General features: G+C 40.7%; 1 protein-coding gene across 1 annotated transcript in view; it reads left to right on the forward strand.

The window, feature by feature from the left end:
* Nucleotides 1-2,788: 2,788 nt before the first annotated feature.
* Nucleotides 2,789-27,229, forward strand: part of RNF157 (ring finger protein 157) — a 38,703-nt gene continuing 14,262 nt past the window's right edge. The window contains exons 1-15 of the mRNA XM_029286871.1: nucleotides 2,789-2,821; nucleotides 3,648-3,736; nucleotides 9,818-9,964; nucleotides 16,379-16,496; nucleotides 16,948-17,014; nucleotides 18,736-18,779; nucleotides 19,199-19,246; nucleotides 19,629-19,700; nucleotides 19,933-20,092; nucleotides 20,392-20,504; nucleotides 23,095-23,333; nucleotides 24,199-24,304; nucleotides 25,091-25,202; nucleotides 25,832-26,016; nucleotides 26,508-26,573. Coding sequence (XP_029142704.1) covers nucleotides 2,789-2,821; nucleotides 3,648-3,736; nucleotides 9,818-9,964; nucleotides 16,379-16,496; nucleotides 16,948-17,014; nucleotides 18,736-18,779; nucleotides 19,199-19,246; nucleotides 19,629-19,700; nucleotides 19,933-20,092; nucleotides 20,392-20,504; nucleotides 23,095-23,333; nucleotides 24,199-24,304; nucleotides 25,091-25,202; nucleotides 25,832-26,016; nucleotides 26,508-26,573 — 1,599 coding nt within the window. The remainder of the gene's footprint in view (nucleotides 2,822-3,647; nucleotides 3,737-9,817; nucleotides 9,965-16,378; nucleotides 16,497-16,947; nucleotides 17,015-18,735; nucleotides 18,780-19,198; nucleotides 19,247-19,628; nucleotides 19,701-19,932; nucleotides 20,093-20,391; nucleotides 20,505-23,094; nucleotides 23,334-24,198; nucleotides 24,305-25,090; nucleotides 25,203-25,831; nucleotides 26,017-26,507; nucleotides 26,574-27,229) is intronic.

Below are 27,229 nucleotides of genomic sequence, written 5' to 3' on the forward strand. Positions count from 1 at the left end.
TTCCACCTTGAAAGACATACTTTAGAGTCTTGGGCTTCCAGAGAAATAAATGCTTCCTTACTTTAGTAGCTGGTCTGCTGCTGATAATTATTTTGATGTTAAAATAGGTTTGAACCTTTGCCCTTAATTTGCCCTTAATCCTGCCTTCATTTTATCTTGACTCCTCCTAAATCTCTACAGAGTGACCATCGTCTTGACTTCCTTGACTCTACTGTGTTCTAGCTTTATTAGTGGAAGTAAATCTCTTCTGCTCTTCTTCCTTTGTGGGCTTTCTCCTCTAAGAAGGGCCTGATGTATCTAGCAATCACAACTGGAACTAAAAGTGCAAGTCATTGTGCACACTCTCAGCCCTTGCTCCAGGATCCTTAGCCACAACCAGAGAAAATACTGCACTGGGAGGTGCTTCCTAGAATAGGAAGAGCACAATTCTGTAAAGCTTGGGGTCACTCTTGGCCTTTGGATGCTGAGATGAACCATAAAAAGGTGATGGGGCCAGTACAGGAATTCCATTCAGTTTACATTTACTTGTGATTAAATTTAATTATATTTCAACCCAGGCTTAACTTTTATAATTATCCTGTTCGGAAATATTTAAAAAATTAAAATTCAGTCGCACCTTTTGGAAATCTCTGAGAGTCACATCAAAAGCTTTGGATGCTGTGTATGATCTAGGGAGAAGCTAGTGATAAATATGTGCTTTAAGATCTTTCGATTGGGAGATGATGAGTGTATTCATGGAGGTAAATGCATACGGACAGATATGTATATACACACCCAAGCAACAAGAAGGTGTGTGTAAAAGTTTGGCCTTACCTTATATAGTGTGCATTTCTATTACGGATCCTTGGGTTTATACAGATCTGAATTTCAAGTCAGAATGTTTCATATAGTTGCAAAAGAAGGGCTGTTACTGACTTCAGCACCCTTCACAATATTATATCATCTTTGTTTTGTTGAGAATAAGTCAAAAGAGGTGGGAGAAAAGGCATCCAAGAAAGAGTACTTCAAAGAACAGTTCATTTGGAAGGTCTCTTCCAACTTTGTTATACTGTTATTCTGAGTACAGAGGAGTGGGTACTGGAAATATATTTATGTGGCAACATCACCTTGCAAAGTCCTAGAAGGGTGGACTTGACCCAGAGCAATAGCTTATTGCTGGGGGAGATGTGTGCTGCAATAAAGTATTGTGTACAGGTTTGCTATGCTATGTTGTGTGAATCAGAATAGAGCTGGAAGGAACCTTGGAGGTCTTCTAGTCCAACCCCCTGCTCAAGCAGAAGCCCCTATACCAGGGGTGTCAAACTGCAGGCCCATGGGCCGGTTGCATCATGCAGAGGCCGCACCCACCCCAGCTCTGGCAATGCAAAAGTCGTGATACAACACAACACGTCATGTGACGTGGCGCGTTTGACACCTGTGCCCTATACCATTTCAGACAGTCCAGTCTCTTCTTAAAAATATCCAGTGATGAAGCACCCACAACTTCTGAAGGCAAGCTGTTCCACTGGTTAATTGTCGTCATGATTAGGAAGTTTCTCCTTAATTCCAAGCTGCTTCTCTCCTTGATTAGTATCTATCCATTGTTTCTTGTCCTACCCTCTGGTGCTTTGGAAAATAAATTGACCCCTTCCTCTTTGTGGCATCCTCTCAAATACTGGAATACTGCTATCATGTCATCCCTATTTCTTCTTTTCTCTAGACTAGCCAAATCCAAATCCTGCAACCGTTCTTCATATATTTTAGTCACCAGGCCTTAAATCTTTGTTGCTCTTCTCTGCACTTTTTCCAAAGTCTCAACACCTTTTTTGTAATGTGGTGACCAAAACTGGATGCAATAGTCAAAGTGTGGTATTACTAAGGCTTTATAAAGCAGTACTAATATAGGTAATCCCCGAGTTATGAATGTTCCCTAAGCGAAATTACGTGATTAGCGCTTCCTAGTATTTACGAACAAGTCTGGAAATTACAAATGTTGCAGCACCACAGCAGTCATTCACCCTTGTGAAGATCTAGAGAGCCTTTGTTTCTTGGCCTATTTTGCTGCTTCAGGCCTTCGGTGCGTTCACAGAGAATGGAGGCCTAAAGTACCGCAAGATCATGCAAGATCAGTAGCGCAAGATCTCACACTACTGATCTTGTGTGATCTCATAGTACTTTAGGCCTCTGTTCTCTGCAAACGGAGGCCTGGACGAGATCTGCGGCAAAAGGCTCTGCAGATGGAGGGACGGCCTGAAACAGCTAAGCCTGCCTTCCATTTGCAAAGCCTTTTGCCATCTTTGCAAAAAGCCTTTGCCGATGAAAACGGAGCCCCAGAATGACGCACGTGTCGCTCCTGGCCTCCGTTTTTGTCGGCAAAGGCCTTTCCTCAAGCACATTTTGTGCGGAGACTGGAAGACTGAAGTCAAGTGATATCACGCCCCCCCTCCCGGAGGAGCTTCCAGTCTCAGCGCCCAAAGTGTTTGCAAGCTGGCCAGATGCTTTGAGGCAGCAATTTCACTGACCCAAAGACTCCCATCAGCTTGCAAACACTTCGCGCTGAGAGTTCTGGGCTGATATTGTGCGGCAGAGTGGCTGGAGAGGAGACAGCTTGCTAAATCTTCACAAGGTAAGTGACCTGGCATGGCAGAATGGGGGAAGCAATTGTGGGGAGAATGAGGTATCTCAGTGGGTCAGGGGAGAACTTGGATGGTCTGAAGCAGGTGGCCTGTTCCATCACTTGGCCCCCTTTGGCCTTCCCCAACTTGGAATACCTCATGTGCACTTAACGAACTGCGCATTTGATTAGCGAATGCGTAGGGTGAAAGGGGTGATTATGTTCAAGGTATGCCATTCACTCTTACGAATCCTCGAGTTACGAATGGAACTCGAGGACTACCTGTACTTCACATGATTTTGATTCTGTTTATACAACCAAGGATTGCATTTGTGTCTAGTCTTTGGAAAACAGCCCTTACGAGTAGAAGTTATGTTTGATGGTGCAGTGCTGTTTTTGTCATTTTACCTGATCCTACCTGCATACTGAATTGCAGAATTCAGAAAAAAACCCAAGGCTAATTATGCTTTGGCTCATAATGCAGTGCATATTGATACATTTTGGGAGGTCTCATCTGCTATTTGGTCTCAAAAGTCAGTAACATATTTCTAGGCTATACAGCTAGTCCTCGACTTACAATCACAATTGAGCCCAAAATTTCTGTTTTTAAATGAGACCTTTGTTAAGCCGGTTTTGCCCCATTTTGTGACCTTTCTTGCCACAGTTGTTAAGTGAGTCATTGGTAGTTGTTAAGTTAGTAACACAGTTGTTAAATGAATCAGGCTTCCCCATTGATTTTGCTTGTCAAAAGTTTGCAAAAAGTGATCACGTGACCCCAGGGACACCGTCATAAATATGAGTTATCAAGCTGATCTGAATTTTGATCACGTGACCATAGAGATGCTGCAATGGTCATAAGAGTCAAAAATGATCATAAGTCATTTTTTTTCAGTGCCGTTGTAACTTCAAACAATTGCTAAACAAACTGTTGTAAGTTGAGGACTACCTGTATTGCTTATGCATGAAGATTAATTTATTCACTACAGCTCAGATCTCATAGTCTGACTTACATTCCAACATCTAAACCTTGTATTTCCTCTTGTGTTCTGTTTAGTTTCCATATGCAGCCCCTCCTCCCCAGGAGCCAGTGAAAACTTTGAGGAGCCTGATCAACATCCGCAAAGACACACTGCGTTTAGTCAAGTAAGTCGGTGATTTCAGAACAGGGATTTGTTCTGCACTTTGAACCTTTAACTCAATCAAAGCAGGAAAAAATACCCCAACAAAGAAGACTGCCTAGCATTAAAATAACTTAGTGAATGGGACTTCCTGTGGCTTAAGGCTTTTTGAAGGGAACTTGTTTGCTTGAGTGGGCTTGCCTAGGAGCTGTAGAAGAGAATACAAAGTTAGACCAGACAGGGGTGTGATGTGGTAACTACAGATTTGCTACTTTCCAGTCCAGCCTTTCTCAACCTTGTTTTTTTCCAGATGTAAATCCCATAATTCCAAGCCACCTTGGTTGTGTTAGCTGGGAATTCAAAGAATTATCATCTCGGCACTTCTCAAAGGCCCAAGTTGGGAAAGCTAATCCAGGTCAAGATTGGCTTTGCAAGGATTCTATCTTCCCAACTCGGCTTTCTATAGCCTCTGTGGGTAAAATCACAAGGAAATGACCTGAGACCTTCTACGGGAAAAGCAGAACATAAATTGGCAAAAATTTCTTGGCTTAATTAACTGGAAACTTTGATATATGTATAAATGTAAATACATTGCTGGACCAAATTCCCTTGTCTAGTATAATAGCATGGATGGTGTATAGTATATAGCAGGGGTAGGCAACCTTGGCTCTTTTATGACTCGTGGACTTCAACTCCCAGAATTCCTGAGCCAGCATGGCTCAGCTTGGAAACCTCTCCCTTTCCCCTCAGCATGGCTGGCTCAGGAATTCTGGGAGTTGAAGTCCACGAGTCATAAAAGGGCCAAGGTTGCCTACCCCTGGTATATGGCATGCTGTTTTAGCTGTTTCTCTGGAACAGTGCTGCTCCTCCTCTATTTAGATGACTTGGGTCTATTTTTATTTTCCAAATTTGGGTTAAGACAAAAACCATAAAATCATAGGGCTGGAAGGGACCTTGGAGGTCTTCTAGTCCAATCCCCTGCCCAAGGCACGAGACTTTATATCATTCTGGACAAATAGTTGTCCAATCATTTTTGAAAACCTCCAGTGATGGAGCATCTATAACTCTGTGAGACAACCTGTTTCACTGGTCAATTGTTCTCATTGTCCAGAGGGAGTTCCAGGTTGGATCTCCCTCTGATTAGCTTCCACCCATTGCTCCTTGTCCTGTCCTCGGGTGTTTTGGAGAATAAATCAATTCCCTCTTCCCTGTTACAACCCTTCAACTAAATGACTATCATGTCACCTCGAGGCCTTCTCTTTGTTAGGCTAAGCATACCTAATTCCTTTACATGTTCGTTGTATGATTTAAACCTCAGACCCTCTTGTTATCTTTGTTGCTCTTTTCTGCACTCTTTCTTTCTTTTTTTGTATTGTGGTGACCAGAACTGGACGAAGTATTCCAAGTGTGCCCTTATTAGTGCAATATAGAGCAGTATTGTCACTTTTTGTCATCTTGATGCTAACCCTCTGTTGATGAAGTCTAGGATTGCATTGGCTTTTTTGCCAGCTGCATCACATTGCTGGCTGATACTTAAGTGGTGGTTCTCTAGGACACGTAGATCCCTCTCACAGTTACTACCGTTGAGCCAAGTATTGCCTATTTTGTACTTGTGCATTTGGTTTTTCCTGCCTAAGTGCCAGATCTTACTTTTCTCACCACTGAGTAGCATTTTGTTGGATAGGACCCAATGCTCAAATCTGTCAAGGTCCTTCTGAATCTTGAGTCATCTTCCAAAGTGTTAGTAATTCCCCCCAGCTTGGTGCCATCTGCAAATTTGATGAACACCCCTTCAATCCCTTCATTTTGGTCATTTATGAAAATGTTGAAGAGCACTGAGCCGATGGCAGAACCTTGAGCTACCCCACTGCATGCTTCCTTCCTTGAGATGTAGTTCCATCGAGGACTATACATTGAGTGCAGTTGGTGAGCCAACTGCAAATCCATCTGCTGGTGGTACTGTCTATGCCACATTGTTCTATCTAAGAAGAACACACTATAGTCGACTTTATCATATGTCTTACTGAAGCCTAAGTATACTATATCCACAGCATTTCCTTGGTCCACTAATTTAGTCACTTTATCAAAGAAGGCAATAACGTTTGTTTGACATGATCTGCTTTTAATAAACCCATGCTGGCTTCTAGTAATCACCTTATTTATTTCTAGTTCATTCTTGTCCTGTTCATCCACTGCTTGATTATCTTTTCCAGGATTTTCCCAGGTGTTGGTGTCAAGCTGATTGGTCTATAGTTTCCTAGATCCACTTTTCCCCTCTTTTGCAATATTGGGACCACATCTTTTCCAGTCCTCTGGCAGTTTTCCAGGAGTCTGAATTTATTCAGTTGTCTATGTCTGCATTATGGTGAATTCTAGTATGAAATGGTCACTCTCCCCCAAAGTTCCTACAACTCTACAACTTCATCCCTATTAATAAGAATTAATTCTAATATAGCTGACCCTCTAATTCCCTCCTCCACCTTTTGGATGACAAAGTTTTCATCTAGCCATCTTAGGAACCTCTTTGATCTCCCATTTGCTGCTGCAGAGCTTGTTTCCCAGTTAATATCAAGATAGTTAAAGTCCCCCATCACTACAGTGGTGTGTTCCTTGCACCTCTCAGCCATACTTAGCCAACTGTAGTATATACCTATAGCAATGTCATTTTTTTTCCTCCAATATTTCCTCCAATACTTTCAAGAATTCTTTCATCCTTGGTATTGTGTATTACTCTACAAATACAGTAATTCTTTACTTGCAATGCAACAACAACATATTTGCAGCTTTGAGATGCAGTGACATCAATTACGCAAAACACAAATATATCAGAAGAGGCAAGCTTCCCTCTGACACATATTTATGTGAACCAGTTCTTGTCCCCTTCTGATTGTATTTGTGATTGAAATGTTGACGCTTCCTAGCTCTCATCAGACATGAAAATCAATGACCAGAAATCCCCATCTTTATGGATTCCTTTAATTGAGAGGTCTTGCTATTCAATCTCATAGGCCAGCTGCTAATTGACAGTGTCATGTGCTTTAGGACTCTTGAAAGCTGGGTGGTATTTTGTTTTTGAACTTGACTTCAAAAGATAAAGTGAGAATTAGCTCCGAACAATGATTATGTACAGATGTTGCCTGTTGGAAACAGTCCACCCGCTCTTGTGCAGCAGGGCGTATCCGTGTGCAGCTCCTCAAGATTAACACGGAGATTAAGTGTGAACAATTCTGGGGAAGAATTTCTGCAAATGTTGTGTAAGATGATTTGATCAGTTTCTTGTCTCTTTTTGGCCTTTATCTTCCCCGTCTGGCTTTCAGAATAACTACAGGTGACAATAGGATTTAAATAAAGTTAAATTCATTTTTGTTGGTAGGCTGGGATAAGAGGGTAATCGGTGCTAACAGTTTAGATCTGCGTGGAGGAGGGGAGAACTTCCTTAGTGGCCAATGACTCTTTCTTCAGTCCTGAGAACTGAATTGTTGGATTCTGGATGGCACAACAGCAATTATGAACAGGTCTCAGTATATTTTTTACCAAGTTAATAAGCCTTGAATTTTATTGCTAACTGCTCTCTGCCACCTTTCCCCCCCCCCCCCCGATCTAGAACTTGCATATGGTTCTACAAGCAAGCGTGTTTAGAAATTAAGTGTGGCTTAAAACAGGCATCCTTGCAAGGGAAGCCATTTATAATGTTTCTCTGTAAATGCACTGCCGTGTATTCCTTTGGGTTTGCTCTGTTTTTGTAAAGGTAACAAGTCTGCGTTTGTCTCCAGAGAATCCAAACAATAGGTAAAGATGTAAAACATGCAAGCAAGGCCTTAGTTGGTACTTGTTGTTTTCATCCTGCAATTCAGCAATGTCAGTTTTCATTAAATCAAGGTGGATAATCTTCAATTGTCACTTTCTCGGCAACGACCTGGAAGAATTTTATTATGCTAATGGACTAGCTTTCTGGTGTCATATTCTTATCCGTTATCTCTTCTGTTCTCATACTCAGAGTCAGTGATTCTGGACAAAAGCTCTGCTCTCCCTGTAATAACCTGGGACTTGAATGCTTTTGCAGAATTGGTTGAGCCCTTACAGCTCTTATTCTGTTCCCTTATAATCATTGGTGGCAATATGAAAAGTCTGGCTGAAGGTAGTTCAGTCTTTATGGAAAATGACTAATGTGTTGATGTTCCTCACTCCCACCTACCCTAATCATAGTAGAGCCCAGCATGGGAGGAGATCATATATTGTTGTCCTAAAGCAGGGCTTTTCAACCAGTGGTACGGGTACCACCTGTAGTACATTAGCACCTGGCAGGTGGTACGCGACCATCCTAGAAAAGTGGGAGCGGGGGAGGGGAACGAGCTGAGCCGGTGGCAGCACCGCACAAGCCTGAGCGAGAGATGGCTGGAGCTGCAGGGCTGTCAGGGCTCAGCGGAAGCGCCAGGATCAGTGCTGCTTTCCAGCTGATTGGTGCTTTTTGGGGGCTGTCAGGGCTCAGTGGAAGTGCCAGGATCAGTGCCAGGCTCCAGCTGGAGCTCGGTGCTGATCCTGGTGCTTCCACTGAGCCCAGAAGAAGCACCAATCAGCTGAAAAGCAGCACTGATCCTGGCGCTTCTGCTGAGCCCAGAAGAAGCGCCGATCAGCTGGAATGTTGCAGCATCTCCAGGGTCTTGTGATTTACATTCAGATGCTTGGCAACTGATTCATATTTATGATGGTCACAGTGTCCCAGGGTCATATGAAGTGACCAAAACCTGCTGCAACCACCCAGCAGACGGGGGGAATAAAAACCAAACACCCCCCCACCCCACCCCCGCTGCCAATCCTCAACAGAAATGCTCACAACAATGAAAACCTCAGACAGGAGGAAGAGCGCCGCCAGGCAGGCAGGCAGGTGTCTTGCTTGGCGGTGGCTTTTTCAGTTCCACTGTAACTTTGAACAGTCACTAAGCGAACTGTTGTAAGTTGAGGACTACCTGTACTTTATCACCTTTTTCCTTTTTACAAGCCCACCAAGCTCTTTTCAGTGTTTATTAGGAAGCTTCTTAGGTCTATTGGAGATGCTGAACCTTGAACTCCCTGTACTTTCTGCATACAAAATAATATGCTCTGCTGCTGATTTATGAACACACTGTCGGAGACAGCCTCTTTACCTATCACTAGACATTTCTTCTGTAATAAAAAAAATGGAGAAATTCTGTTATATTTATTGGGGGAAATCCCTACAAAAGCTTCGGGTACAGAAACTCTTGGCGTAGTCACCCAAAACCTGTGCCAATCCTGGATTTAAGAACCCGTTATTCTGTCCCAGTGAAGATAGTGAAATAGTACAAGAAAAGGCAATACTTTTTCTTATGGTTATGGTCTAGAACAGAGGTCCCCAACCTTTTGGGCACCAGGGACCAGTTCTGTGGAGAGAGGTTTTTCCGTGGACCGGAGAATGCGTGGGTTTGTGTGCTGCCTGCACACTGCGGATGGTGCTTTGCTTCTTTGTGTGGACTGGTTGCTGGCATGTTGCGGCCCGGTACTGGTCCATGGACTGGGGGTTGGGGACCCCTAGTTTAGAGCCAGGGTTAAGACAGTTTCACGACATGGAACCTGTAGCTCTAGTTAGGGAAAATTGGCTAGATTTGAATGAACTTCAGTCTCTCACAGAACCTCATCAAGTACTCATGGAACCCTAGGGTTCCAAGGAACATAGTTGAAAAAATGCTGGTCTAGAATTTCTAAGAAACCAGAGGCAATTATTGACAATAGCAATAGCGCTTACACTTATATACCACTTCAGAGTGCTTTATAGCCATGTCTAAGTGGTTTACGGAGTCAGCATATTACCCCCAACAATCTGGGTCCTCATTTTACTCACCTCAGAAGGATGGAAGGCTGAGTCAACCTTGAGCCGGTGAGATTGCCAAACAGCTGGCAGTCGGCAGTCAGCAGAATTAGCCTGTAATGCTGCATTCTAACATGCAAAATCATACCATAGCAACTTCCAACCTGGCACCTTCCAGATTTATTGGGATGTCTACTCCCAGAAGTCCCCAAATCGCTCCTTAAAAAATTGGATTGCCAGCATTTGTACAAAACTTATGATGACTGTCTTTTGCTCTGTTAGATGCACGGAGGAAGTGAAGAGTCCAGGTGAAGAAGTCAGCAAAGCGAAAGTCCAGTACAACGTGGAGTTCACATTTGATACAGATGCACGGGTGGCCATAACCATTTATTATCAAGCCACTGAAGAATTTCAGAATGGAGTGGTGAGGTAAATTAAAGGAGAGCTGGGGAAAGGGATCACCTGATTGCTATTGTTGCTCATTGTTAGGAGGAAAAGTGGACAGGGCTGTCTGTTCACGGAACTGCAGATTTGTAACCAAGATATATCCATACAAAATGCTCACATGACCTCTCCTCGTTTATGTCCAGTAAGTTGAGGGTTAGAGTTTCTTTTTTTTTTTTCAACAAAATTTTTATTGGTTTTTATTTAACATGGTGGCAAGGCCATCAATTAATCAAAACAAACTCATACTTATACAATTCAAATTATTTCAATATAATTAATTCAGTTATACATATACATAATCTATTATTATTTTAATGTATCCTACTTCCCCCTTAAATCAATACTATTAACTCTATTTCTATACTCCCTCCCACCCCCATCCCCCCCTAACCCCCCCAGACTTCCCAGAACTGATTACAGGGTTAAACATTCATTTTCCCAAGTCTATATAAAACTACCCAGTATAAACTAATCTAATATAAACATACTTTAACTCATAAAAAGATAATCAAATATAAGCTAGTATAATCTATCTAAATATAACCAATCCATCCTCTCCAGTCCCTTAATCATACAAGAAACTTTGCCATATCTTCAATTTATCAATTATATATAATACATTCCATCACCCCTACAATTATATATAATATATCATCACCCCTACAATTAATGCCATAATCAAATATTTATGATCTTTTAAAATAATAAGAAAAAAGGATATATCAGTTTTATTAGTCTAAACCAGTAGTGGCGAACCTATGGCACGGGTGCCAGAGGCGGCACTCAGAGCCCTCTCTGTGGGCACGCGCGCCGTCGCCCCAGTCCTAGGCCTTCAGCTGGGTTTTATAAAACCTTTTCGCTTTAGGCCTCCGCCGCTGTGTGCAAAAAAAAAAAAAAAAGGTTCAATCAGTCAATTTCAACTTCTTGCGGGAAAAAAAAGATCTTGCAAAGTTGGAATTGATTGATTGAACTTTTTAGTCCCACCCAGTCTGCCGTTACCACCGCAGCCACGCCCACCCAATGGGCCACGCTCAGCCAATGGGCCACACCCACTCGGCACTCGACGATGCATAAGTGGGTTTTGGGTTGCAGTTTGGGCACTCGGTCTCTAAAAGGTTCGCCATCACTGGTCTAAACCATTTTTTCCCTTTAAACAAAACCTTATTTAATTTCATTACAGGATAATAAACAATAATGTATCTCCACTGCTTCCCTTGATATACAATACTATAATTTTCCATGTATAACTATTTCTTTAAAATTACATCCCTAAGTATTAGTTAATCATATCAAAAGTAACATCTCTTAGCCACTAAAATTCAGAAACCCCTTATAATTCCACAATTCCACCGATATACCCCATTTCCTCCTCCATGAATCTTTAAAATTAATCCCTTAAAATCTCAAACAAAAGAACCTGTATAATTTCATAATTTCATTACAAGATACTCTTAAGAAATAAGCAATAATATCCCCCAATTGCTTCCCATGAGATGCAATACTATAATTTTTCATTTCTATAAGTATTTCTTTAAAATTACATCCCAAAGTCACAGCTAAATCCATCACTGCCTCTTCTCTGTATCCTTGTAAAATTTCTTTAGTTATTTCCAATCCAGTTTCTTTAAACAAAACCTTATTTAATTTCATTACAGGATAATAAACAATAATGTATCTCCACTGCTTCCCTTAATATACAATACTATAATTTTCTCCCTTAATATCTCAAACAAAAGAATCTGTATAATTTCATAATTTCATTACAAGATACTCTTAAGAAATAAGCAATAATATCCCCCAACTGCTTCCCATGAGATGCAATACTATAATTTTTCATTTCTATAAGTATTTCTTTAAAATTACATCCCAAAGTCACAGCTAAGTCCATCACTGCCTCTTCTCTGTATCCTTGTAAAATTTCTTTAGTTATTTCCAATCCAGTTTCCGCTTTTGCAGCTATTTCTTCCACTTCTCCCTCCTTCCATAAAGAAAAATCCAGATCTTCCTCTTGAATCATTTCCAGTCCAATTTCCACTTTTACAGGCTCCATTTTTTCCTCCATTCTGACCTCTATGTAATCTGCAGTACCATGCAAAGCAGATATTATATTTCAAAACCTTTTATAAATCTTCAAACGAAGCCATCGATGAGGATAAAGAGGAGATGAATTCAGAATTAGACTGTTGAAAATCTTTAAACAAAGCGGAAGTTCCATTAAACAAAGCCATTTTTCAAGCTTCTTTAATCCAAGCCTCGGAGAAAAAAAAGAGGGGGGAAAAAATCCAAATCCAGAGTTCTCTCCATTAAAAGAAAAAAAATTTTAGTCACCAAAACTTTCCATAAGCCCCCAAAAAATATGTCAATATTACAACCCTAAGCCAAGGGGTAACAATTTCCCTCTTCATTCAGCGCTACAGGAAAGTGAAAGTTAAAAAGGAAAGTCACTCTCATCTATAGAAAAACGGCAAACCGCAGCCATTTTTTTTCCTCATTTCAACTTAACTTTCAAGAAGATGTTAATAAATTGAGTTAAAGTCTTAAGTTGCTCAAGTCCAGTTTCCCCTGGTCAGTTCCGTCCGCTTATTATATACTCACAATTCTCTATAATTCGCAGAAGTGGAGGCAACGACTGGCTTTGTTCCCCCCAAAAAAGGGAACAAAGGCGCTTGGGAGACGGAGATTTCCCGGACTCCGGAGGAGTGCCCAATTTCGCTCTCCCAAAATAAGGGGAGAGCTTTGGGACTCTACTCCTATCCAGGAGTACTCACCTCGACCCCTTCACCCGGGGCACAAGGTTCCAAGCCGCTGAACAGCTGTTGGTCACTGTTCATGCTGGCTCTGACGCCTTCCCAGGCGGACGGCTCCAAAAGAGCCGCCATCGGCGCGCCGTCCCACCGGAAGTGAGGGTTAGAGTTTCTATTGTAGGAATGCAGGTAACTCCACAGCTGATTGCCTCCTAGCATCAAGTTATAGGAAAGGTGGGGATAGAGGGTACCAGATTAAAATTTCATTGGATATAAGGAAAGACTGTACCCTTGTGTTGATAGAGGGCAATTAGCTACTTCAAGCAGCTTCCTCCTAATATGCAATAGAGTTTGATCACACATGTTGGGTCACCGTCTAGGTAGCTTTCCACCAAATTCAGCTCAAGGAGATTGAGGTATGTGAGGTAAGAAGCCTGATCCCATTAACTCCCATTTTGATGTGTAATATTTGAAAAGACTATCTTACATGTAATCACAAATGGTTTTTCTTTTGGCCATATTTATAGGGAGAATCTAGGTTCAGAAATTGTGTTGAATGAATGGAGTTTGAAAAATCGGCAACAGAATGGATTGGCACTATTATCCTCTTAAATGTATGCACTGGCTAAATGCATGGAAGTAGCTTGAACACTCCTTGTCTTTAATCCCTTCGAAGAATATTCTCTTATAGAGTTCGGAGAAGTGAGTTCTCTCAGTAGTCTGCTGATCATTGGGGGGGGGGGGAAGCCTTGCTTTAATATAGCATAAAATTATAGGTGTCAGTGGAATCTGTCACTCTATGAAGCCTAGCACTTCCAATCACAATGATGGCATTATCTTGTAAAGAAATTGCATTTTTCCCAGCACTAAAATACTGCAGAAAATGATATTATTTTTCAAGAGCATTCCTTTGAGAAACACATTTTAACTCATGACAGGTAACTGCACATTAGGTAAAATTAATCCATGTGCCAAGAACCAGACTACAGAAGGTTTAAAAATTTCCCAATATGTTTTGGATATATGGTATAGAGTAAAGCAGTTCTATAATATCTTAAATCAACAATTATATATAAAAAAATAAAATTAACTTTACCTAATCTGAGTGGCAAGTGTGCATTTACTTCTGTGTATCTGTGCACATACATATACGTACATGTAATATGCACACCACATATATCATAAAGAAAAATGAAAATAATTTCAGAAGGAAAATAATATTTTTAAGGAAACTTATCCTCCCAAAAACTCAGATACTGAAAATTACAATGTGAAAAATCATTCATTCATTGGCATCCTTCAGTCTCAAGAGACTATGGTATCATGCTCTGGAAAGAGGTCCTAAAGCAGGATCTGGTGTGGCTAAAAAGGCCAATTCAGGAGTGGCAGTCCCTTCCACACTGAGGGCAGATACAATCTGTTCCCTGTCCAGCCCCCAGATTTCGCTGGTTCCGGGACTGCCTCTTTGCCTCAGCCTGCCGCACGAGTGTCTCTTCGAATTGGAGAAGGCCATCCTGCGTCTTTAGCCTCCAGGCTGAACGATCAGAGGTCAAGGATTCCCAGCTGTTAATTTCCATTCCCAAGGCCTTCAGATCCCTCTTGCAGATATCCTTATATCGCAGCTCAGGTCTCCCTCTGGGGCACTTTCCCTGCAGTTCTCCATACAGGAGATCTTTTGGAATCCGACCATCAGCCATTCTCACGACATGCCCAAGCCAGCGTAGACATCGCTGTTTCAATAATGTATACATGCTAGAAATTCCAGCACATTCCAGGACTGCGCTATTTGGGACTTTGTCATGCCAGGTGATGCCGAGAATACGTCGGAGACAGCGCATATGAAAGGTGTTCAACTTTCTCTCCTGCCATACGTAAAGGGTCTATAGACCTGGATCTTTGTATGTTCTGCAACTTCTTATTAAGCCATACTCTCTTTGTAAGTCTAGAAAATGTGGTGGCCGCTTTACCAATACGTCTATTCAGCTCAGTATCTAAAGAGAGAGTGTCGGAGATAGTTGAGCTGAGGTACACAAAGTCATGGACAACCTCCAGTTCTTGTGCAGAGATTGTAATACAGGGAGGTGAATCCAAGGCCTGACCCATGACTTGTGTTTTTTTTTTCAATGTGAAAAATAAAGGCAGTGATAATATATAAAATCCAGTGTATAGTAACCAAAACATTCTACCACTGGTAAGTTAAGTCAGTTTATCTCTCTTTTTTTGTTCTATACTGTGTTTTTCTGTGTTGTTACTTGTTACTTTTACTATAATTAAGGGCTTTAGCAAGGGACTTAGTACCACCCTCCCTGGATCTTTGATAGGTAACTGGACACAAAATTCACACAATGACTCACTTGGACAGCTAAGATGAGTACATGGAGAAAGGGGAGACAAGTATCAGGCTCAGAAATAGAAAAGATTATACAGCTGAAGGAACAACTGCAAATACCCTAGTTATTGCTTATTGTCTATCTCTTTGGAATGTTTGAATGTTGGAGAAGAAATCAGCTAAGGCCCAGTGTTTCTCAACCTTGACAATTTTAAGGCATGTGGACTTCACCTCCCAGAATTCCACAGCCAGCATTGCTGGCTGTGGAATTCTGGAAGTTGAAGTCCACATGCCTTAAAATTGTCAAGGTTGAGAAACACTGAGCTAAGCAGAGGTTAATGACCCCATTTGAAAAGATGATCTCCAAGGTTCTTGCAACAAATATGTGCCTGAATTGTAGCTTCATGCTTTCCTGACTTGTGGCATGGCAGAATTTAGCCTAGAATGGCTTTTGAGGGGCATATGCACCGTGAATTGGTTTGTGATATATCACTGCAGATTCTAAAAACAGTACTATTGTGGAAGTGTTCATGAAAGCCAGCTTAAACTGAAATATGCTGATGTTAACAAAGATGCAAATAAGGGCCTCCTAATCAATCAGCATAGCTGGAAACGAATGAATGCTGCAGGTTGGGTGGCTCTGAAAATAGGACCTCTGATTTCTATTTTTCATTTGAGAAATTGATATTCCAGTAAACATGATAGTAGCAGGGGGAGTAACACAAAAATGAAAATGTAATATGATATCATGCCTGAAAGAAGAGCTCTTTTCTGGGTGATATCTGCATTAATTATATTGGTTTATGAGAACCAGTTCGGTGGAGTGGTTAAAAGTGCTGGTTAGAAATTATAAGACTGTGAGTTCTAGTCTCATTTTAGGCCCAGAAGACAGCTCGGTGACTTTGGGCCAGTCATTCTCTCTCAGCACTACCAAGAAAGAATTGGCAAGCCATTTTTGAAAAATGTTGCTAAGAAAATTCCAGAGGCTTGTTTTTGTAACCACCAAAAATCAAGATTAACTCTAAGGACAGTACTTGCTTAGGAGTGAATTTTTTCCACATCTTTCAGGGGCTTAGGGATTCTTTAGAGCAGCATTGCAATTACAACGATAAAACAACTGTATCAATAAATATATATTACAGCAAGCAGAAATGATGTATAAGTTTATTGCTAAAGCAAGAAAAACTTTGAGTCAGTCAGAAGGTGGCTTTAAAAGCTGCCTGAAGATGATGTTCCATATCTTGGAAGATTCCCTACTAGGTTGGGAAGATAAGACCATAGTGTGGGGTTGTTTATTCTGGGTTATCCATTTTCTTCTTACAGTTATATCCCCAAGGAGAGCAGTTTACACTCTGAGACTGTACATTATAAGCGAGGTGTAAGCCAGCAGTTCTGTTTGCCTTCTCATTGTATTGATCCTTCAGAATGGACTGAAGAAGAGGTAAGGACTTACTTATTGTTTAATTGTTACTTATTGTTTAATTATAAAAATCAATAAATTTTTTATTAAAAAAAAAAAAAAGAAGAGGTAAGGAAGAAGCATGCCTCAAAGAAACAGAAATTCCTTTTTTGAGCAATTATCCTATTAGATTCATATTTCATCAGGGCCTGTGCATGCTGCACATAATAGAGATCTTATCTGGGAACAGAATATTAATATACTATATTGCACTAATAGAGTAATGCATGTATGTTTGTCTTTTTAAAAAGCAGAGTGTTTCCAGACATTTCTTTCTAAATGAGGATTTCCTGGGTGCCTGCATTTATAGTATTGCATACCTCTGGTAATGCTTGCCGGGCACACAAGTGGATTACTATAATTCTACTGATGTTACCAGTATTTTACTCTAAGATTGCTTGCCTTTTTACCTCAGGCCTTTTATTCTTTGCAGCTGAGCTTTGATCTGGACCGTGAAATTTATCCCATGGTGGTTCTTGCAGTGGTAGATGAGGGAGATGGTAAGGATGCTCTTATGGTTCACATTCATGCTTTATTTATTTGTTTATTCTATTCAGTATATAGTTTACTTTTCTGTTCAAAGAAATGGTGACAAGCAGTTGTTTTTTTTTAAAGTTTTAAATTAAAATTGAAAATGTAATCCTTGAGCTAAAGCCTGATAAAGAAGATACATCTTTACACACTGTCTTAATTTTGAGAGATATTGGAAAGGGATGCATTTCCTATGGATGTATTTCATTGCCTGGGAGCATGGATAAAAAAAGCCAAAGAATGCAGTCTTTTATCCCAGAACTTTCTGCCCATTCCTCGTGTTCTGGAGGTGCTCCATCTATCTGTTGTAACATATAGGATCTCTTCTGCAATCCCTGGAATGAGTCAGAAGATTTTGGGGTAGAAGATTTTGTACCACTAGAGTACATCCTCCACCCCCGTATGCCAGATAGATGGTCTTCTCTTGAGGGTCTTAATGACGAGAGAATCATTTTGGATTTTTAAATTTATCACAACTTGTGATAGTTGCATTTGATAGGAAACTTATCACAACTTGTGATAGTTGCATTTGATAGGAAATTGATATTCAATGGAATTTTTAAAGTATAGGCATGGTAGGATTTCTGTATTTTCTGCAGGCTAGCAGTTTAGCTCTTGCACTTTCATCAATTGCACATTTAGGCATTTTTTAAAGAAAGCCCCCACGCACAGTAGATTGCAATCATCAGAATAGGAGTCAGTCAAAGCATGTAATAGCATTGCTGAATCTCTGGATTAAGAAGGATTGTGCTAGCACACTAAACTTGGCTGTGCAAATGTGCTCCCTGCCATAGACATCACCCACAAGTCCAATAAAGATCAAGAAGTTCTCCCAAACTGTGAACCTACTCTATCAGAGGGCTTGTATTCCTATCCAAAATAGGGTGTATCGCAATTCCTTAGTCAGTTTTAACCTTTACCAATATTGTCTGGATTTAATCTTAGGATGTTTTCCTTCACTAGCCTATTACTGAACTGAACCGGCTACCAATTGCTTACTTGGAGTTTGCTGGAAGGAGCAATAGAACTAAGTTGTCAAATTATTAAATTTATTAAACTTATATGCTGTCCCTCCCACTGGTAAAATGGCTAAGCGTGCTAATGAGATCCATTTGTAGAGCTGCAGATGACGTCCTCCAGTGGTTTCATGTAGTTGTTGAATAGGATGGGCTCAAAATTGGATCCTGTAAGATGCTGCCATCCTATCAATCAAAGTACAAGGCAATAGACCCTCAGCATCACTTTCTAGACATGGGCCCACAAGGACTGGAACTGCTATAGAGCCCAATCTTCTCTGAAAGTTCAGAAGAATACCATGGTCAATGTATCAAAAATTGGTTACAGATCCAGGAGAATTAATGTGATTACTCTTCTTAGCCAGTTTCAAGTACAGTATAGGCCTTTCATTATGGTGAGCAAAGCAATCTCATTTCCACACTGAAAGCTAAATTGGAATGGGTGCAAATAATCAGCATCCTTCAGATGGCGATCGCATTGTGATAGGAAGCTGAATTGACATGTCTTGCAAGTTGCCGCTATACACTCTAAAAATTAAATTAAATTGATTCTGTGTCCTGTTGAATATCATTAGTAACTGAAACTCTTAGAAAGGCATCTGTAATGAATCATATATGTATATTCTGCAAAATTACGTATCATCCTGAACCTCAATTTTGATCTTGTCTTGCAGAGCATATGGGTCACTGCCATGTATTGCTGGCAACTTTTGAGAAGGTAAACATTGCGTTCTTGCTGATCCATGTGCAACATGCATGAACCCAAACTCCCATGTTGAATGTATGCAGGTTGAACTAATGTAATAAATAAATAAAATATATAGTTACAAAGTTAAAAATACATAACAGAGAAGAGGAATATAGCAAAACTACAGCAGTCTTTTTTGAGCAGTGGAGTTACGTAGAATAATGCTGGGTAAGTAAAAATGGTCTGAGTTAAAAGGAGAGTGATTGTTAAATTTCTGAAGCATAAAACAGGCATGACATGAATAGGATACATTTTCTTTGTTCTGTGTGTGGAGTACAGTTGTGTTTTAGGGAGTGAGTTCTGTTTCATCACACCTATCCTCTAGAATTTCTTTTGATGGACTGTGACGTTGAAGAGTCCACCTGAACATTTGTATTTCTTCCTCTCAGCATGCGGATGGCGGCTTTTGTGTGAAACCTCTCAAACAAAAGCAAGTGGTGAGTGTGCGGCTGGGGGGGATCAGGTTCTCTGCTTTTCCGCACATACTAGTTCCTGTTACTTTTTAGGAAAAGCTGATTGCTCAATGCCAAGGAATTTGATGGCCATCCAGCCCTTTTCCAACAGTACTTGTTGCAAAGAGCTTTTAACCAACCAGTGGATAAAAAGAAAGGTGGTCACCCATTCACTGCAAGGATGAAGTCATTGTCCTCGTATTATGGAAAAATGCCTGTTCATGCCTGTAGATAATGCGGGTTTTTTCACTAGAAAAAAATAAAACGGAAAGAAGAAAGTTGTTTCTGCAGTCTTTATTTCTGGAGTTTCATATTCCCTTTTGATCCCTACTTTCCCATGTAATTTCAGTGTTGGTGCTTTTTTTAGGTGGATGGAGTGAGCTATCTCCTTCAGGAAATTTATGGGATAGAAAACAAATATAACATACAGGATTCAAAGGTGAGAACTAAAGCTAATGGTGGAGAATAATGTACATATTGTACACAGTCTCAACCAGATTGTCTGGACATTTCTATGTTAAAAACTTCCTTCCTTCCTTCCTTCCTTCCTTCCTTCCTTCCTTCCTTCCTTCCTTCCTTCCTTCCTTCCTTCCTTCCTTCCTTCCTTCTTTGAATTCACTATGGACACATGTTTGCAAAGAGTTGCAAACCAGCAAGCTTTTCTAATCCAGGTGGCAGAGGATGAGGTGAGCGACAATAGTGCAGAGTGCGTAGTCTGCCTCTCCGATGTCCGAGACACCTTGATCTTACCTTGCCGCCATCTCTGTCTCTGCAACACTTGTGCTGACACCTTGCGCTATCAAGCTAACAATTGTCCCATCTGCAGATTGCGTAAGTCCTGATTTTTTTTGTAAAAAAAATTGAGATTGGGTCCTCTCTGGAAGATCACATGCTTAACTTGTTTGATCCTCTCACTTTGAGAAATGAATAAACGCCTGTACCCAAGATAGGCTAAGATTATTTAATTTTTAACAATCAACTATCAGAGGAGAAAGGATAGTAGAGCCAACTGTGATCGTATTTTATTTGTATTTTGGTGGTCACAGTCACCTATTACCTGGTTGGTTTTTAGAGTTATTTCTAGCAGAATTTGAAATTTATTTCCTCCTCTGTCCCTCTCTTCCTCATAGCATTTCGGGCCTTGCTACAGATCAGAGCCATGAGAAAAAAAATGGGACCTCTCTCCCCCACCAACTTCAACCCTATCATTGCATCCCAGACATCAGATTCGGAGGAACACTCAGTGAGTATTGGTGGATTGATTGTTCAGATGCTGATCTTACTGTGTCTAGGCTGAGATGGTATTCTGAATAGGATGGGATGGGATGGGATGGGATAGGATAGGAGCTGGAAGGGATCTTGGAGGTCTTCTAGTCCAGCCCCCTGCTCAAGCAGAAGAACCTATGCCATTTCATATAAGTGACTGTCCAGTGTCTTCTTAAAAACCTCCAGTGATGGAGGGTCCACGATTTCCGAAGGCAAGCTGTTCCACTGGTTAATTGTCCTGACTGTTAGGAAGATTCTCCTTAATTCCAGGTCGCTTCTCTCTTTGGTCAGTTTCCATCCATTGTTTCTTGTCCTGCTCTCTGGTGCTTTGGAAACTAACTTGAACCCCCTCTTCTTTATGGCAGCCCCTCAAATACTGGAATACTGCTATCATGTCGTCCCTGTTTCTTCTTTTCTTTAAACTAGCCAAGCCCAGATCCGGCAGCTATTCTTCATATGTTTTAGTCTTCAGACCTTTGATCATCTTAATTGCTCTTCTCTTACTCTTCTGGGCTATTCATTCTTTTTGAGAGAAGAGTTGAGCATCACGAGGCTTTCTTTTCACTCCCAACTTTCCTGTAAGGGAGTAATTCAGAAAGAAATGCCACTGACAATGAAGTGGTAATGAAATTAGAGTTGGGAATGGCAAGCCTAGATCTTATCTAAATCCACTGACAAACTCTGGAAGACATGTAAGAGCCAATTCAAGCAGTATTTATTTGGTCCTGCTTGTGTTTGAAAAGAAGGACCATATTTGAATGGACTTTTCTGTATTTCCAATCCATGTCCATTGCATATGAAAAGTGCGGGAAAAAACAGACTTGGATATCTTCATTGATGATAGCAATGTTCCAATATCTCAGGGGTTGCCACAAAGAAGAGGAAGTCAAGCTATTCTCCAAAGCACCTGAAGGCAGGACAAGAAGCAACGGATGGAAACTAATCAAGGAGGGAAGCAACCTAGAACTAAGGAGAAACTTCCTGATAGTTAGAACAATTAACCAGTGGAACAACCTGCCTGCAGAAGCTGTGAATGCTCCAACCCTGGAAGTTTTTAAGAAGAGACTGGACAGCCATTTGTCTGAAATGGTATAGGATTTCCTGCCTGAGTAGGGGGTTGGACTAGAAGACCTCCAAGGTCCCTTCCAACATCGTCATCATCATCATCATCGTTGTTGTTGTTGTTGTTGCTGTTGTTACTACTACTATTACTATTACTATGAAAAAGAACCAATTGCACAATTATGCTATCTTATCAAATTAATTATACCAAAGCGAGAGAGAGACGATGCAGTGGTAGTAATTTTCAGAGGTATAGTAATTTTCACAACCACAGATGAAAAAAAATATGTACTGTGTTTGAACATTTAAATGTACAAGGGTCAAAGAAGAAAGAAGCAAAAAAAAATCCTCATTGGGATTTTTAAAAACAGTGAAAAGGCAAAATATATTTTCTAAAAATAAATATGAAAAATTACCATCTTTCTGCCAGGTTTCCCAAGCAGAAACAGGCAAATAAACATGATGTGCCAGAAGCTGGAAACCAGGAGCTAGAGAGCTTACTGGCATCTTGGCAAACAAGATGATTAAAGCAGTTGCTAGTGCCATATTTTAATGTGCAGCCACACTTAAACACAGATCTAGTATGTTATGGGAGAAACAGAATATCTCAGTAACTAAATTGCTGTATTCAAAGCCTGTAAGGCATTTTGAACTATTGTGCTTCAGCCTGCAGATGGAAGACCTTATTGTTCAATGATCCTCCTTATTTATTGATTTATCTTTAAACAAATGTGTACTTAGAAAGCTTAATGGTAAGAAAGACAATTTTAACCTAGACTTTTTCAATCTACTTTTTGGAGAATTTATAGAACATTTTTCCTCTCATTTCTACAGAAGTGGCATGTGTCATCTGTAGAAATATGAGTCCAGAATTTCTCTGCAGAAGGAGTGAGCTAAGTCTATTTGTATGATGAAAATACAGAAGAGTGTAACCACAAAAGTCTTTTCCAGTTATGTCCAGAAAGACTCGCTCTTCGTGTGCATGTCGTGTGCAATTACTTGGCTTAGAATAAAAAGTTCAACTTAAGCAATGGTTAATTAATTATTACATGCCATGACTAAGGCATAGCCTAAAACAAAACAGTGAAAAAGGTAATAATTGCAAATCAATTCAGGAAAGCTAGCTCAGGCCCCAGTAACCAGTAATAACACTACCTTAAACAAACTCTTGGGATAGAGGTGTGTGTGTGTATTCCAGATATTAATACAGAACTCTCAGCTAAAAAAAAGAATGTGGAAAAACTGAAGTATGTAGTAATCCAGTTATGCAAAACAAAGGTTTTTAACCTCCCTTTAAGAGCAATCCAATTTCCACAAAGTTGAAGACAACTCCGTTCTAGAGTTGCAAGGCCACTCTTCCATCAAGGGATCCTGGTCTCTCTTTCTGTTTTGTGTGTTCGTTGACAGTTGTTGGAGGTTTCTGTTCCGTCTTGAGCTTCCTGGTAAAATAGTTCCTGCTGTTTAAGAATAACCTCTCTTTTTCATACCTTTCTCTGTTCTTCCAGTCTTCAGAAAATATCCCCCCTGGCTATGAGGTGGTCTCTTTGCTGGAAGCCCTTAATGGGCCTCTCACTCCATCCCCAGCAGCCCTTCCAGTCCGTGTGCTTGGGGACAACCATGTGTCAGGCATGCTACCCACATATGGCAGTGACAGCCACTTGCCTCCCATCCAGACGCTGCCTTCCCTTGAACGCTTATCAGATTGTGGCAATCAAGGACATAAATTAAAGAAGAGCCTGTCCAAGTAAGTGACCTCCTGCCATCTCCCTCTTGCTTGCACATCAGTAGATGGGCTGCAGGCAGTAAATCCTTATGGATGATATCCTGTTCCTTAAGTCTAGTGCCTCTAATACAATCCTTTGGTCAGCAATCTTTTCAGATTCAGATGATTTTGCTTGATGTCATTCAGACAATTATTTAATTTTTACTGCAATTAAAAAATGGCCAGGTCCTCCTAAGACAGTGGTTCTCAACCTTTTTAATGCCGCGACCCCAACCGGTCGTAAGTCGAGGACTAAACTGGTCGTAAGTCGAGGACTAAACCAGTCGTAAGTCAAAGACTACCCAACCGGTCGTAAGTCGAGGACTTTCCCTGCCCGGGAGCGCCGTGCATGCGTGGTTCCGCCCCCTGCGCTGGCCGAGGCGTAGCTGGCAAGCGGCAGAGACGGAGCAGGCCGACCACCAGCTGGCTCAGCTCAAGGAGGTAAGGCACCTGCCGGAAAAGGGGAAAAAAATGGCGGACAGCCTTGCTTGGCGACCCCCGTGAAATGGTTGATCGACCCCAAACGGGGTCGCGACCCATAGGTTGAGAACCGCTGTCCTAAGAGAACATAAGTCACATGAATTTCTAGGCATTTCAATTTTCTTAAAGAAGTAATAATTTAAAAAATGGTGAGGACCCATGAACTTCATTGAGTATTGTCATAGGTGCAATTATTATTCACAGGTACCTGTGAACGCTGTGTCGATCACCAGCTTTCTTAATGTATCTAGTTAGCCCTCAATGGCCACTGGAGTATTCTGTAGCATTTTTGGAGATCCCCATTCCCTCATTCTAATTTGTGTGTTTTCTACAAAGGAGTCAATTTTAGATTGTTTGTTTTCACCAGGTCAATCTCACACAATTCCTCGGTATTACATGAAGAAGAGGATAAGGCTTGTAGTGAATCTGAAGTCAGGATTTCCCGAAGGAAATCTCCCTGTCCTCATGGAGAGGTGATTGTTTTCAAATTCCTGTTTTGTTTTTTAATATTACATGACTGCTGCTCACGTTTTTTCCTCCTGCAGACATACGGTATAGAAGACACATTAGGAAAACAAATATTTTGCCATTTGCATATATAGCAGTTAAATCCATCAGCATTTGCTGGCATGTTAGTGAATTTAGATTTGGAAAAGAATCAGAGGTGTTTGCAAATATCTACCTTGAAAGAGAACTGAACTTTACAAGCTCTGGTATTCCTCTCACCTCAGCTTAAAATTGCTTTGCCAGTTAGCTGAATATAATCGTTGGCAGTTAGGGGTATTGAGGATTTGCTATCTGAAAGTGATAGGACTTTGGTTACCCAAAGTCTCTGTACCCACAGGCAGTATCACACAACACGCCTCTTAAAATGGTCTACTCTAATGAAATGGAATTGGGTTAGAGTGTGTGACATTTTATAAGACCGATCTCGAAAAGGCTACATTTACCAGTGCTTGAGTTGGTTTGGGAAAATGAATCAAGATCTTCCAAATTTTCTTCTTATTCTCACATGTTTCTTAATTTAAAGCTATCTTGGGGAAATCAACCATTTTCCCCTAGTCTTTATGCCCTTCACAATTCTCAGGAATGGCCATGTTGGCTGGCTAGTTCTAGAAGAGAAAACCATATATAATGAAGGTGCCCTAGTTGCATAAGCTAATCCATTGGTCAGACTGAGTGGCTGAGTCAGATCCAGTTTCTAATTGTTGCTTCATAATAGTTTTTTCATTATAGATTATGGTTTCCCTATTTTTCAGGATTGTGGTGTGACACCTGAGAGTGAAAATCTCACTTTATCCTCCTCAGGAGCAATAGATCCCTCTTCATGCACAGGAACACCTCTTTCTTCTACCATTTCTTCTCCAGAAGGTATAGTAGAAAATGAATTTCTAATCACTTTTCTGCCCTCCAGCTTAATGTAAGTTGAATTCTTGTGCCTTTGACTCACTAGTCCTTGCAGTTTTCTTGACAAGATTTTTAGAAAAAAACAGCTAAAGGACCTGACTTACACCCACTCTTTAACCTAGTTCCAAATAAATGACTTTGCATATGTGCTGCCTATATGTCCTATACTCCAGGATATTACGTTCATTAACTAATGAAAAGCTAAGCTATTGCATTTGTGAACAGGTTTGCTGGTTTATAGATTCATCGCTTAATCTGTAAGTTTTGAGCTGGAGAAACTTTTTTATGAACTGTGCAAAGACAATTTAGCAGAAGCTAGAGATAATATTTGATCTTATTGACTATATTCTGAGCCCAGCAGCGCAAGAAATGTAATTGTTCAGAGTAAAACCACCACTGAAACCTGGGCACTTAGAAATACTTTTGGTTGATTGGCTTGTTATTAAAGTTCATCCCACCACTCCAGCAAATGATGCTCGAGATTGCATATAGTGAAATGCAAATACTACTGTAGCAGTGGTCGGACGCAAGGGTGGCTCTCCTAACATCTCTCTCTAACTATGCCTTGTCTGCCACCTCCCTTCTTCCCTTAGATCCTGTTAGTAGCAGTCTGGCTCAGTCAGTCATGTCTATGGCTTCCTCCCAAAGCCAGCACTCCGAAATCAGCACAGATACCATGTCTTCCATGTCAGGTTCCTACGTAGCCCCCGGCACTGAAGAAGAGGGAGACATGGCTGCATCCCCTGCTGTTATCAGTGAGGTACCTTCAGAAGGAGATGTAAGTAGATCAAACTCCAGACCAATCAAGGGGCAAGCATCAGCAGAAGCAGGGAGATGATGAGAAAAGTAGCTCCTGATTTGATGCAAGCAAACTTATTCAGGCAAATTACTTCATATAAGGCTTGTCACTTAAAAAAAAAACCCCACATAGTGGTTAAAAAAAAAATAATAGTCTGGTACATGTTTTGAATGGAGCTTGACTGGACACATCTAACATTCAAGACAGTTGCCAAAAAAGTGTCTGTAGCCACTATGACATTGTCCTGGGAACATCAGAAACTGATTTCTGGAAAATCTTCTCTGTATCTTTTCAAATGCCTCCTTTTTATTCAGGGGAGGACGTAAAGAAGCAAATTAGCATTTCAGAAAGACAAACAATGTTTGGTTATGTTTGGGTTAATACTACTGATGTGATTTGGCAGATGATATTTTGTCCTTATAGGATACTTACCCATCAACTTTTTTCAGTTTTCTCTTCTCTTTTCTTAGTCAACCCCTGTTGAGTCTCCCGATGAAAATTTTGTCAGTATCTCAGCAGAGGAGCGAGATGCAGAGGTAAAGTTTTGAATCAGAAATCTTGTTTAACATATGGGACCCCAGGAAAGGGAGCTCTGGCTCTGAGCCATAGTTTTTATTTGTATGCAAAATCTTTTTTTAACAAAGTACTACAAGACAAAACACAAAGCAAGTGAAAAGCACAGGGCAAAGTAAAAGAGTAAAGCCCAAAAATGTAGATTAGATGTCTAGGAATCATTCTTAGGACCAGGAACCAGAGGTCTAATGGTATTCCAGGTTAAAGCAATGAGGAGTTGATATAAGAAATGGGAGTCATTCACAGAACAACAAGAAGCAGGAAATACTCTGGATCAATAAAAGAGCAGTTTGGCCTGACTCAGCCATTCTCAATTTCATTCCACCAAAAATGTTATGGCTACAGTTCTGAGAATTCCCAAGTAGCAAGTCCATTATTCATACTGATTTTAAATTCTGGAAGTAGTCATCTAAGTTCCTTTGGAAGAAGTACATAGCATCCCTCCAGAGATCCAGATGGCCCCTGCTAGCTTTTTGTTAGGCACTAAAGACTTGGCTCTTCCCCCAAGCATTTGGGCTGGGAAGTTGTGAACTCTGCTGGCTGATTAGTTACAATTGTTCTGGGAAATGATTTTTACGATCTTGGACATTTGGATTGTTGAAGTAAATTTTTTGTTTTT

Source organism: Protobothrops mucrosquamatus, unplaced genomic scaffold (genome assembly GCF_001527695.2).
Source record: "Protobothrops mucrosquamatus isolate PMUCROS unplaced genomic scaffold, P.Mucros_1.0 scaffold5480, whole genome shotgun sequence".
In the NCBI taxonomy this organism is placed as follows: Eukaryota; Metazoa; Chordata; class Lepidosauria; order Squamata; family Viperidae; genus Protobothrops; species Protobothrops mucrosquamatus.